The 12242-nt window shown below is 48.4% G+C and overlaps 2 protein-coding genes across 3 annotated transcripts; both read right to left on the reverse strand.

Moving 5' to 3' along the window:
• Nucleotides 1–36: 36 nt before the first annotated feature.
• Atp5f1e (ATP synthase F1 subunit epsilon) lies at nt 37–3069 on the reverse strand. Of its 2 annotated transcripts, none has more exons than XM_031372942.1 (3): nt 2918–3069; nt 1449–1575; nt 37–183 (listed from the first exon to the last, which is right to left on the reverse strand). In XM_031372942.1, the coding sequence occupies exons 1-2, from the start codon at nt 2947–2949 to the stop codon at nt 1452–1454; spliced, it is 156 nt and encodes a 51-aa protein (XP_031228802.1). In that variant the 5' UTR covers nt 2950–3069; the 3' UTR covers nt 37–183; nt 1449–1451. The 2 variants fall into 2 exon arrangements, with proteins under 2 accessions (XP_031228802.1, XP_031228801.1); XM_031372941.1 differs by having other exon boundaries at nt 37–186.
• A 965-nt stretch (nt 3070–4034) lies between these two features.
• Prelid3b (PRELI domain containing 3B) lies at nt 4035–11775 on the reverse strand. The gene is made up of 6 exons (XM_031372943.1): nt 11606–11775; nt 8317–8485; nt 7241–7330; nt 5893–5963; nt 5681–5783; nt 4035–4892 (listed from the first exon to the last, which is right to left on the reverse strand). The coding sequence occupies exons 1-6, from the start codon at nt 11635–11637 to the stop codon at nt 4770–4772; spliced, it is 588 nt and encodes a 195-aa protein (XP_031228803.1). The 5' UTR covers nt 11638–11775; the 3' UTR covers nt 4035–4769.
• Between the last annotated feature and the right edge of the window lie 467 nt (nt 11776–12242).

Here is a 12242-nt window from a genome sequence, read left to right on the forward strand (position 1 = left end):
AAAAAAAAAAAAAAAGAACAGAAACAAAATCCAGCAGAGAGTGAACCATGTTAATTTATTGGCATAGTCAATTTATCAACAAGGTGGGTAGTCTGTCCCCAGGAGGGGAGCGTGATTTCCATCTGCCAGAGCAGGGGCCCACATGCTTCACCTTGAAGACGCAGCACCTCAGGCTTCAGCCAGCTTCTAGGAAGAGAAAAGAAAACACAACAGGTGCTAGTTTGCCAGGTCTTCTTCACATCCACCATGAACAAGACAAGGTACCTGCATCTGCCTGCAGCACCGACCCATAGGGGGACCTGAGCCTGGGCTGCCGTGGGCACACAGCCTGCGACAGACACAGCCTCAAGTCAGTCGCTTCCACTGTGACAGTAAGCTTTGTCTTCAAGACACTAACTATGGCCTTCTTCCCCTCCCCAACAGGCTGGGGTTCTCCCTGTTGTAGAGATGGCTGGCCAACCCCAAGGCTCTGACAAAGTCACAGGAGTAAGCCGAAGCCTAGCCTGGCGTGACTGCAGGCAGGTGAGGAGATGGCTGTACTCGGCTCACTGTGGAGAGTGAGCAGCTCCACATAAATCAGGTTTTACTGGTGCAAATTCTGAGATTAGACAGACCCCAGGAAAGGGGCTCCATTCAAAACCCCGCATCTCCTGGTTCAGAGTAAGATGTCTGTTCATTTGAGATGAAGGTGAAAAGTATTTAGGGGAGCCTTTCAGTCAGGCGTGGAGCACGGGTGTCTGTGCTACTGCAGAGCTGACACTTTTCAAAAGCACAGAAAATGGAATCTGAGGAACACCTCTCTGATATCTTTGAAGTAACAATGTAAATAGAGGAGCTGGGAGATGGAATCAGTCTGGAGAACTGCAGGCTGAATTCACCAAACCACCCTGTCTTGGCAACTCCTTACACCCCCAACACCCCTGCTCAGGTAGACTGAGCGGCCTCCCTGAGCACACAGGGGACTCACCCGGGGCTATCAGCCCTCCTCCCAGGACGCTGGCAAGAAGGGCTGCGTGAGGACACTAGCCGCTATGGGGGTGGGACATTCCAAGTACAACCATCCATATCACACGCTCCAGACCGTCACATAACTCCAACAACAATTAAAAGGGCGGGGGTGGGGGAAAGGCAGTGGTATCCTCCCAATTACTTGATTTTGTGCAGATAAATGAACCAGGTTTAATTAAAATAAGATGGCTTTCTATCTCAGGATTGCTAACCGCACTGAAAAATCAATGTGACAATTATTCTGTTTGTCGGGGCTGTACAGGGTCCTCCCTCATGCCAGGGGACGCCTACAACCTGCACACTTGGAATCATCGCCCCAGTGACCGGCATCCAAGTCCACCTGCCGAGAGGCAGGCACTCAATCTAAAGTTTTTGAGTTTTGGTTTTCTGGCACCGTAGAAACCGGAAGAGGCAACTCCTGAGGAAAGCAGGGGGCTCACCGGCTACTCCTTCTTCACTTTCACAGTTTTTATGCTGCTGCCTGACGTCTTCTCGGCGTTCGCCTTGAACTCAGTCTTCAGGGCGTCCCTCACTGCTTTCGCACAGATCTGGGAGAACCGGATGTAGCTGGCAAAGTGAGAGAGGATATGAAGCTAGTTACCAACAGCTAGATGGTGGCGTCATGAGGTGCGATACCCTGGTTTTCTTTCCATACTCTTAATTTTGGTTGGTTAGTCATTGAGGTAAAATTGGACTGAAAACTGGGCAATATCAAATATAAGCTATTCAAAGGAAACAATCGGTAATGTGCCTCCAGATTCGCTGGGAGCTTACAATTCTTCTTGGCAGTCTCTCTTTTCAGGACATAGTAATTTAAAATTAAGTTTTTTGTTTTTTTTAAAGTCCCACAATGTAGGAAAGATTCCCCAGTTCATTTCTGTATTTAAGTTGTTTTAATTATATTATTCCTACAACATATATAGACATATGTACAAATAATTAGGAAAGCTATTTTGAGTTAATGATCAATTATTTAAAGGCATTACTGAAAATATTGGATTTTTGCCTCTTGTCTATCAGTGAAAACACTTCCTAACTAAGGTTTCCAAACTCAGCTGGAAGTTCTTGGAGAACATCACCAACAGCAAACAGGGCTCACAGGAAGCTTCCTGTTAGGTAGATAGATTCACCTGTCAACACTTTATTATCTCAAAAGATGTCACTTTCCACACTTTTTGAAACCAGAGATGGGGTAGTGGCTGGCTGTTTCTCCTGCTTTAGATTTGTTTGGAGGGCTCAAGAGCAAGGGTATAACTTTTCTGCTCCTTATGCACCTGCAAGACAACAGAGTCAAAATAGCCGCCCTGCGAGCGGCTGGGTGGAGGAAAGCGAGGTGATGGAAGCCATGGGAGATAGCTTAGTAAGTGGCATCTATTGTGAGCCTACCATCCTTTTATTCTACACAACTTTGCTCGAACTCTGTCAGGGCACTGGGCCTTCGGCCTGATACTCAGGAAGGTGTTCCTGCACCCAGTAGACTGACAAGGTGTATACGACCATGCATCACTCCTAGGCCAACAGCTCCCACCCATCACAGGGTGGGTGCTCACATGGGTTCCTGCTGAGCTCTCTACAGTTTGCAGGGCTTTCACGTTTCTTCACAACTGGGAAAAGGTCACTAAGGTCACACCTGAAAATGAGCTTGTGCGCCCCTCCCTCTGTGCAGGTGAGGAAGGGCAGGGTCAGCGTGGCCAGCCCAAGGGTGCTGTGCACTTGGCCGTCACAGCGACCACGCAGGTACGGTAGGCTACCTCTCGCGAGGAGCAGCCACTTTAGGGTCCGTGACCCCATGACCCCGCGGCGTGCCTTGTCCACGGCGACGCCATCTTGGAGGGTGGCCGCGTGGTTTGGCCGTCTCGCACGGCCTGGTGACGGCCGGCCAGGCCTTCCCAACGCTTCCCGGGCGTACCTGAGTCCAGCCTGTCGCCAGTACGCCACCATGGTGTCTCGAGCGGGGCGCGTCCGGCAGAAGTGCTGGGTCGCTTCGGAGTAGCCTCAGCCCGGCCCGGCAGCAGGAAGGTCAGGCCTGCGGTAGCGGAAGGGGTGGGGTATGCGGACCTGCCAGTCAGCGCCTCACCCCGCCCTTGCCAGCCAAGAACCAATAGGAACGCCGGTCGCGCCTTGTCCATTGGCTGAGCGGCCACCGGAAACTGCGGCCGTAGGGACACCTGGGAAAGTGAGGCGGCCGCATCCCGGTCACCTTCCCAGGTGCTGCGGGCAGAGGGCGGGGCTTCCTCGAGCCCGCTCTGAGTGACAGCTAGTGTTCCTATCTGCAGGAACCCAAGCTCAGGATTCCATGTGACCCCAGGCAGTATTCGCGATGGAACCATCTAGCAGAGTGAAATGTATATACTTAAAAAAAAAAAAAAATCATCAGGGCATCAGGCCCTTTCCAGAGCAGGTGTAACTCTTAGAAGCCACACCTGACGCTTTGTCCAACAATGTTTGGTAGTGTTCTGTTTAGCTGGAATTAACATTCCTCTTGCCCAAACTATTTTTTCTTTTTAAAAAAAATCTGCTTTTACAAATGTCCAAAGAGTTCTTAAACTGAGCAACCTTTTAAAGTAGGAAGCCAGGAATTTGAAATTGTGGTTTTGTATGCATGCTAACTGGTCTGTACAGGAAAACCCAACAAGAAGCCCACCCCAGTCACCCGGGCAGTACTGTACACATCAAAGCAAACACCGCTTAGACAGTGGCTGTTTTGCAGTCATCCTGAGCCTCCATGGGGTGAAATCTCCTAGGACTTCCCTCAGACCACGGTGTTCCTCCCAGGCTCTTCTCATCCAACGCCCTGAGTTAAGGTGAGAGAACCTGGGTCCCAGGTGACAGGTGTTGTCTCAAATGATGGACAGTTCTTCACGTAAAAAAAAGGTGTTTTGTGGTCATACTTGCCTCAAGAAGTAATCATATTCCGATAACCTGCCATACCATGTTTTAACAATTACAAAACCATGATTCTGAGGTAGCAATTTATAAGTTAAGTCAACGTGAAATGCTCAGAGAAGGGAAGAGCTGCTCTTGTGTTTCAGAGTTCTGTTTCAGAGTGATTACCTGCAACACTCAGGTAATGCCTTTATTTTTTCAGTTAACATAACCATCCCACAGTACAGCATGTGAAATCACAAAGTACAAATTCAAGGAAGGGAATGCCTTTACTAAGTCACAAAATTTGGCAAATCATTATAGTACCTGTTAATACAATAAAATACTATTTTTGCTGGAGTCATATATTACCTTACTGCTAATTTCCACTCCAAAAATATCATTTAAGTACCAAATCCAAACACTGGTTTCCAGCAGGGCAGATTGTTTTATACAAATTAATGTCATTTAAATTTTACAATTTCTCTTTGTCGAGTGAGTTCCTCATGCAGGCAGTTCTGGTTCACAGCAGTGGGCAACTGTGTGGACAGGAGGGTGGCTGGGCTCTGCTCTGGTTGGTCCGCAGCCAGGTAGTGTTCCAGTACCTGGAGCTTTAAGTGACTCCAGATCAACACCAATTTCTTCTAAGTACTTAAACAACAACAACAACCAAACCCATTAATTGTTCACACAAACACCCTTTCCCAGTCTTACAGCCTAACCTCAGATGATCCCTTTGATTTAGAAGTTCTGGATCTTTTGTTTTGATCAAAAGTCACAGTCTTACCCCAGCTCATTAAAAAAAAAATCTACCTAAAATAATTGTGTCTTTTAAATAACAAACATGATGCCAGCTTGAGAGTCCTGGGCCCGATGCTGCACACCAACTTCCACTGTCACTTGTCCACCAGCGCCGCCGCCGCCGCCATTGGTGCCCTTATGCTCCCTCTTGCTGACGCTGCCAATTCCTCAATCTCAGCGTTCAGTTTATGTATCACCCACTCCATGGCTTCTCGGCCCTTAAAAAGTGCAATGCATTCAGTGTTACTAACAGCGAAGGTGTGACCATGTTTGGGGTGTGTGTGTGGGGGAACTAAACCCCAGGGACAGATCTCTTTTCCTTGCTGTCTTTCTCTTTTCAGTTTTTATTTACCAAATACCAAATCCCTTGAGCAATTGGCCTGATCCAGAAACCAATTTTATTTTGTATGCAGAAGATGTTCTCAGAATCACGTACAATTGAGTGGCAGGGTTAGCGTGGTCAAGTCCCTTTTCTTTTTATATCAACACTGTAAATCAATCATATACACACCTTGCGATCTGGTCCTTGACACTCCACCCCTCCCCCAGCCACTCGCCGTCTTCCTTGCTGTGGTTCTACAGTTTCTTGAAGAATGAAGGAACACTTCATGTTTCCTGCCAAAGGGCCTCTACACGTGCAGCAACCCCCCACTCGAATGTTCTTTCTGAATACTGTGTGCGCCAAGGCCTTCCCTCATAACACTTGGCAAAAACATCAATTAACAAACCTTCATTAAACATTCAGGCCTGCCTTTACTTTTCCTTTCCTAACAGAATATGATTAATGCTGCCTCCTTGAGCCCTGTGAGGGCAGAGCACATTTGTTTTGCTACCTGCACACCTCAACAGAATGACCTGATAAAATGTGCTAAAGAAACAACACGCTAGGCATCTTTCCCCCCAAACTTCTCATCAGCTTAGGGACAGCTGCACTGGATGTCAGCACAAGCCTCCACAGGGAGGGAAGCCGGATGGTGAGTACTGCCATGGAAACTGGCCCACTTACTTTGTTAGCGTTGGAAGATATGGTGCTTGCCATGAGCCCTTCCAGGTAGCTGCTAAGGCTCACCCCTTTCACAGTGATGAGGGCTTCCTGGGTCAGGACGGTTCTGGCAAAACAACCACAGCTGCAGGTGACTCATGTTTGGTTTGCAAAGAGTAATCTACCAAGAAATGAAAGAGCCTCACTAACTCAGGTCACCCCCTGGTTTTACTTACTTCTCTGGGTCCTGTGGGTGTGGCTTGTATGTGAGCCTCTCATCTACCGAGACCATATTTGTAAATGAGATCTACAGGGTGGAGAAAAAGTCAAACCATTTTGGAAAAGATTAGAAAGATTTCCAAAACCAACACAACCCTCAATCTTATTTGCTAAACACACAAAACCAAAAAACTTAAAGAATTTAATTTTCCTATTTAAATTTGAATTTCACCAAACTTTTCTTTGGAAAGGAAGGTGGCTCTGTGGGTAAGGAAACGTTTCTTCTAAGCCTGCTGTGGTGGTCTGAATATGCTTGGCCTATGGAGCACTATTAGGAGGTGTGGCCTTGTTGGAGGAAGTGTGTGTCACTGTGCAGGTGGGCTTTGAGACCCTCCTCCTAGCTTCCTGGAGGACAGTCTCTCCTGGATGACTTTGAGTACAGATGCAGAACTCTCAGCTCCTTTTCCAGCACCATGTCTGGCTGCCTGCACACTGCCATGGCGATGGACTGAACCTCTGAAATTGTAAGCCAGCCCCAATTAAATGTTTGCCTTTGTAAGAGTTGCCTTGGTCATGGTGTCTCTTCACAGCAATGAAACCCTAACTAAGACACCTGCTGATCTGAGTTCTATCCCCATAAATCCCGGGAAGGAGAACCAACTTGCACAGCAAGCTGTCTTCTAACCCTTTCCATGGATTCCTGAGCATACTCCTTTCCTATACTCTAAATGTAAAACGAAAGAATGGAAAAAGGAAGGAAGAAGGGGGGAAAGAAAGGAGGAAAGAAAGAAAGGAAGAAAGAGAAAGAGAAAGAAAGAAAGGAAGAAAGAGAGAGAGAAAGAAAGGAGGAAAGAAAGAAAGAGAAGAAGAGAGAAAGAGAGAAAGAAAGAAAGAAAGAAAGAGAAAAATGAATTTAGGAGAGGTCAGCTGCCTTCGTGTAGGCTGCTGCAGTCACTGTCCTGAGTGCTGGTACCTAAAGAGGCAGGCCTTGCAGCGAGGAGGCTGCCTAGGGTGAGGAGGGAGACCCCAGAGCATGCAGCACCTTTCCTCACTTTTATTATTTAGTTGTAACTTTGTAATATGCTGGGCAGGTGCTCTGTTATACACTTAGCCTTTAAAAAAAGAAAGAAAACCAGAAAAAGGAAGAAAGCCTCTCTCCATGCTGCCCCAACCAACCCTGAATGCACCCTGTACTATGGTGTCTTTGCATTTGTGATCCTCCTGCCTGAGCCTTTAAAGCAGTCGGGATTACAGGCATAGGCCACTATGCCCAGCCAGGTACTGCCTACAACAGTTAGTATAGTCACACACATTTTCTTGTAAGAAAAGAAATGTTAGGAGTAAAACAAAGAAGGCAAGACTCACATTGGTGGACTTGAGCTCCATTGTCCTCTTTACTGGGTCAACTACAGAATGCTCCTGCACGTATGTTTTCGTTCTTGCTGCACCAATAAGCTACAAGCAACGTTACAGTTAGCAATCAGTTTCCAGCCAAGCGTGTCAATCTTTCACTTGAAGGTACAAATGTGTTAACTACACTGAACAAAGACCTACTGGAGGCAACTGGGACTCACACACAGAGGATCCCAAGATGGCCATATGCCCTACTGGAGAACCTTCCACAGAAGCAACCAGTAACCAGTAACTGGTCGTGTGACGCTATACTTGCCATGATGTGACATTATATTTGCAGAGGTGTGACAGTAGGACATCTAGAAGTCATAAGACCTGGTGAAGTACAGTGTCTACAAGAGTCCAGGAACACTGACCCAACCAGTCAATGTCTCAACCAGCCCAGAGAGGAGCCTCATGCCCCCATTATCTACCTAAGAAAGCAGGAATCACAGTTGAAGGTGGGAGGTGGAGTGGGGTGGGGTGGGAGGGTATGTCCATAGCCAGTACCTCTCCCTGGTGTGTGTCCCAGAGGCCCACCCTCTTCCCTATTCTGAATAGAGCAACCTTCTCTAGAGAGACAATGCAGAAACCTGGATTTAAGCACCACAACGGTTGTATCATCACTGACTGGCACTCTAATTTCTCACTGTCTCTATCAGCTAACTAAAGCTTGGCCATTTATCATCGAAACAACAACTTCTAAATGTAGACACCATGGCCTAAATGTGAAAAAAAAGCACTGCAAACAGAATTCTTGTCACTTAATGTGCACAACCTACAAGAGCCCACTGTCACCCAATAGCCAGGACCTGACCATCGTGAATCAATCGCATCATAGGCCTCAGGCTACAGCCAAAGCAGGGTTAGATGTGACTCCTGCCCCAGGGCCAGCTTCCTGCAGCCATGGTACCTTCAGCAAGAATGAACAGTATTTCTAGTCCATCACATGCTTCTAACTCCTTTTTTTTAGAATGCAATTCCAACCCATGCAAACCCCACACACGGCATTTGAATGGAAACATGGTAGACCACGCTAGCACACTTACAGACTTCACAATGGAAGGCAGGCCCCACTCTGTGCTGAGCAGTCTGTGGCTGTGCAGCTTTCCCGAGGGATCAACATGTCTGTCCAGTACATCAACGCCAACCACACTCGGGTTCATGGGGTTTGGGTACTTCTGCATTGCAGCTGTAGTAACTGTTTCCCATGGATGGCTGCAGAGAAACCCAAAACTAAATGTGTAAAACTGTGGATGATGTAAACCATTCTTCTACCACAGTGAGTCGTGCCTCACGATGGCAATAGGTTTTGGGGGGAAATAACTTTTGAAGACGCTGAGTGATGACGACTTTAAATGTGTACAGACTTCAGTGTTTTCCAGAACATAGACTGTATGACACATCTGTTATCTATGAAGCAAAGCTCTTTACAGAGGCTCATCATCATGACAGTCCTTTCTCAATCTTTACCACTATCCACTTCGACAGGAGGGAAGAAAAAACAGCCCATAAAAATGCATTAAAGGAATTATGTTCATAGGAACAAGTAGGAAAATGCCACCCTACCATTTATTCCTGCATCTGACCACAACTGTATAGCTATATAAGAATTAGGAAGGTCTCACTATCAATTTACAATTAGCATCGTCCTTATCAATATGGTAAGTAACATGTGCTCCTTTGGTCATTGCCCGCTGTTTTGTCCATGTCTGGCTTCTGTTCTGCAAAGGCCGATCATTACGAAATGCAAAGGCCCTAATGATCTCCTTTAGCATGGACACCTGCCCTCTGGGAACACACTGTGATTCTTCATCCAACCCATCTTGGATTTTTCAGGGACTTCTGACATGACACACTCAAGTGTGCAGTCAGTTTTGAGACCCCAGCAGCTGAGTGTACAGTATGTCCTAGGCACTGCTCTGTCCAAGGTAACTGCTGCCATCTCTGTCAGTTCCCAGTGTTCTCATTTACAGGAATGAGATTGGAAAGGCCAGTCAGCTGTGGCCAGGGTCTCCCAACCCCACTTTAATGCACTATTAAAAGTCTGCCAGGGTCTTCTTCACACAGTTATGCTATGTTAATGCAGCTAAAACTAATTGCTGGGACACTAGTTATCATGTATGCACCCTTGAAGTTTGAGCTAGGTCAACAGTGATGTTTTCCTGTTGGCCTGAAGAGAAGAGAGATGGAAAATCACAATAAAGCACAGCGGCCCCAGGCCTTTTATTAATTTTCACAAGTGGGGGAGGGGGAAGAGATAAGCGCATGGAAGGCAGCTAACCATGCTTCCTGACTAGATGAGGGACCAAGAAGGGCCTCCTCTGATTTTCATTTTAGATAGTTGCCATGGTGACAAGAGGCCTTGGCCTATATCACTGCCATTTGGGTACTGTTTAGATTCACGAAGCTTCTACTTACAGACCTACATTGACTGTGGAATAGTGCTTGAGATTAAATACAAATTAAGGCTCACTCATACAATATGTAAAGCTTGAAATCCATCTTCAGAAAGCAAGGACACAGCCAGCATAGAAAGTGGTGGAGTAAAACTACAGAGATTGGTACTGACTGCTTAATCAGGGCTTCTCGAGAAGGGGATGCCCAAAAAAATCCAAGATGGGTTGGATGTGGAATGACCTGGGGTCCTGCTTGAGAGAGCAGTGTTCTCAAGATGGAACCCTGAAAATAGAAGACATCAAGACTGCAATTCAGGAGGTGAAGTCGGAAGCTCAGTGTGCTTCTGTCTCGGTTACTGTTTTGAGATGTGGCCTTGCTATGCTGTCCTGGCTGCCCAGCACATACTAGGTACCTGTATGCTCAGACTAGCCTCCAACCGTTAGGGTTACAGGCATGTAGCACATGTAGCACCATCCTAGCTGACATACAAATACTGGTGCCAAAGTGTACGTAGGCTGGGACTTTGATTAGGTGGCTCAGCCTGTCTGGACAGAAGGCACTGCCGGGCTCCTCCCCGGGAGCATTTGTGTATCTATCTTCTGGAAGCTTCCTGGAGCGTTCATCTACTCCAGAGGTCTGTGATGAAGAGTAAAACAGGAAAGCCAATGACCAGCTTTCATTGAACACACACCATTAGGAAAGGGGAGGGATGGGTCCAAAGGCAGAGGAGGCAAGCTGAGGAAAGAGTGTAGGGGACTCAAAGGGAGGAACGAGTTCTAAGAATGGGACTTGTTGTCAACTCTGAAGCAAAGCATTCAGATGTAGAAGAGGACTGGGCTCCAGAATCCCTTGTTCTGAAACAGACCACCAAAGCATGTTAAAGAACACACCCTCAGGACCACAGCCCCTCAAGTCCCAGAAGTGTTACAAGTGTTGAGAATCCCTTCTAGTTCTAGTACTTTGTCCTCCTGGAACACAGCAGGTACTCAGATGTGTCTGATCTACTATGTAAAAGGTTTAAAACTTTTTTTATAATTATCCCAGTAATTAGAATTGGCATACATAGATTAAAAGGCACCATAAAGCTATATTATTAAAACAGTGTGGCAACAATGGCCAAGTGAGTGAAGGAGCTCCGATCACCTGGAAGTGGATTCAAATGTAAGTCAACAATAATTATGACAAGGTGACATTGTAAAATAGAGAACAGTAAGTCAATCAGAAAGGAAGGCTGGAACGAGGTATTAACCAGTTACTTGGGTAGAAAGCCCTATTGTTCTTGTGTGTGGCACCATGAACCTGGGTGGTATAATTCCCAACACTCCACTGACTTCACAGAACCATAAAGCTGTGACTGGATGTGAGTGATAGCAGACACCGGATATCTGGTCAGCTCTCATGGCTCAAAGGAATAGGAAACTAAGGTCACAAATTAGGTCTCCAGATCTCTTGTTCTGCTCCCTAGATTTACTGTCATCAATGTCTGGCATCATGGTAGCATGACACTATGGCCCCGTCGGGGCTCAGGACCTCGGGCCATCGTGGCATCACTGGGGTTCAGCCACGACACCGTGAGTCTGTCAGGTTATCAGTCAGGGCACTCCAGCCACCATGAGCCCGTCGGGGTTCAGTCAGGTCACCGTGAGTCTGTCCGGTATCAGTCAGGACACTCCAGGATACCCTGAGGCCATCGGAGCTCAGGACACCCCCAAACCACCGGGAAGCTGTAGGACCTAGTGCTCTGTGACCCCTGGGGTCACTTCCGGGTCAGGCTCGACGGCTCGCTCAGTGGAGGCGGGGTGGGAGGGATTCCCAGGCCTGGGGTCACGGAGCTCGGGCTGGGGTCGTGACCTTGGCGCTCCCCCCCGAGTCGCGCTGCACCCGACGCCAGAAAGTTCCCCGAGGGCGCCGGAGGCGGTCGCCGCACCCAACACTCACTCAAAGACGTGCTCCGAAGTCCAGATCTTCATGGTGCCAGTCGCCCGCCGGGTGAACCTCAGTGTCCCGGGACAGCGAGGCGCACAAGTTCGCCGGCCCCGCCCCGTCCCGGCCGGCCGGCCTCGCAGCGCGCACGCGCCGTCGGGCCTGGCGCTGGGACGCCCGGAAGTGCTGTCCCGCGGCCTATCCGAACCGGGTTTGGCTCCGCCCCGCGGCGCGGTCAGGCCCAGTCGTCTGGGCGCAGCGCCATCAAGCCCCGCCCCCGGGGCTGGCGCAACCAAGTCCCGCCCCCGTGAAGGCGCAGTGCGCCGGCGCAGAGCGGTGTAGCGCGGCGGCCGGCGGGCCGGCGCCGTACTACGCATGCGCGGGCCTTGGCGGCGGGACTTTTTGCCTGGTTTGGCGGGTGGCTGAAAGGTTTCTAATGTTCTCATTGGACGTGGCTGAGCTTGGCGGCGTTTGCCAGAGCAGAGTTTCGTGGTGTTGTTTTAGAAAGTCTCACCTCTTTCATCCAAGTGGGATGGCGGGGAAGGGGTGATCACAGTCAGTACCGTGCCCTTCTTGCCGGGTGGAATAGGCTGCCCAGACAGGGCTGAACCAATTGCTCTGCGGTCATAGGTCATCTCCATCACCATTTCTC

Source organism: Mastomys coucha, unplaced genomic scaffold (assembly GCF_008632895.1).
Source record: "Mastomys coucha isolate ucsf_1 unplaced genomic scaffold, UCSF_Mcou_1 pScaffold15, whole genome shotgun sequence".
Classification (NCBI taxonomy): domain Eukaryota; kingdom Metazoa; phylum Chordata; class Mammalia; order Rodentia; family Muridae; genus Mastomys; species Mastomys coucha.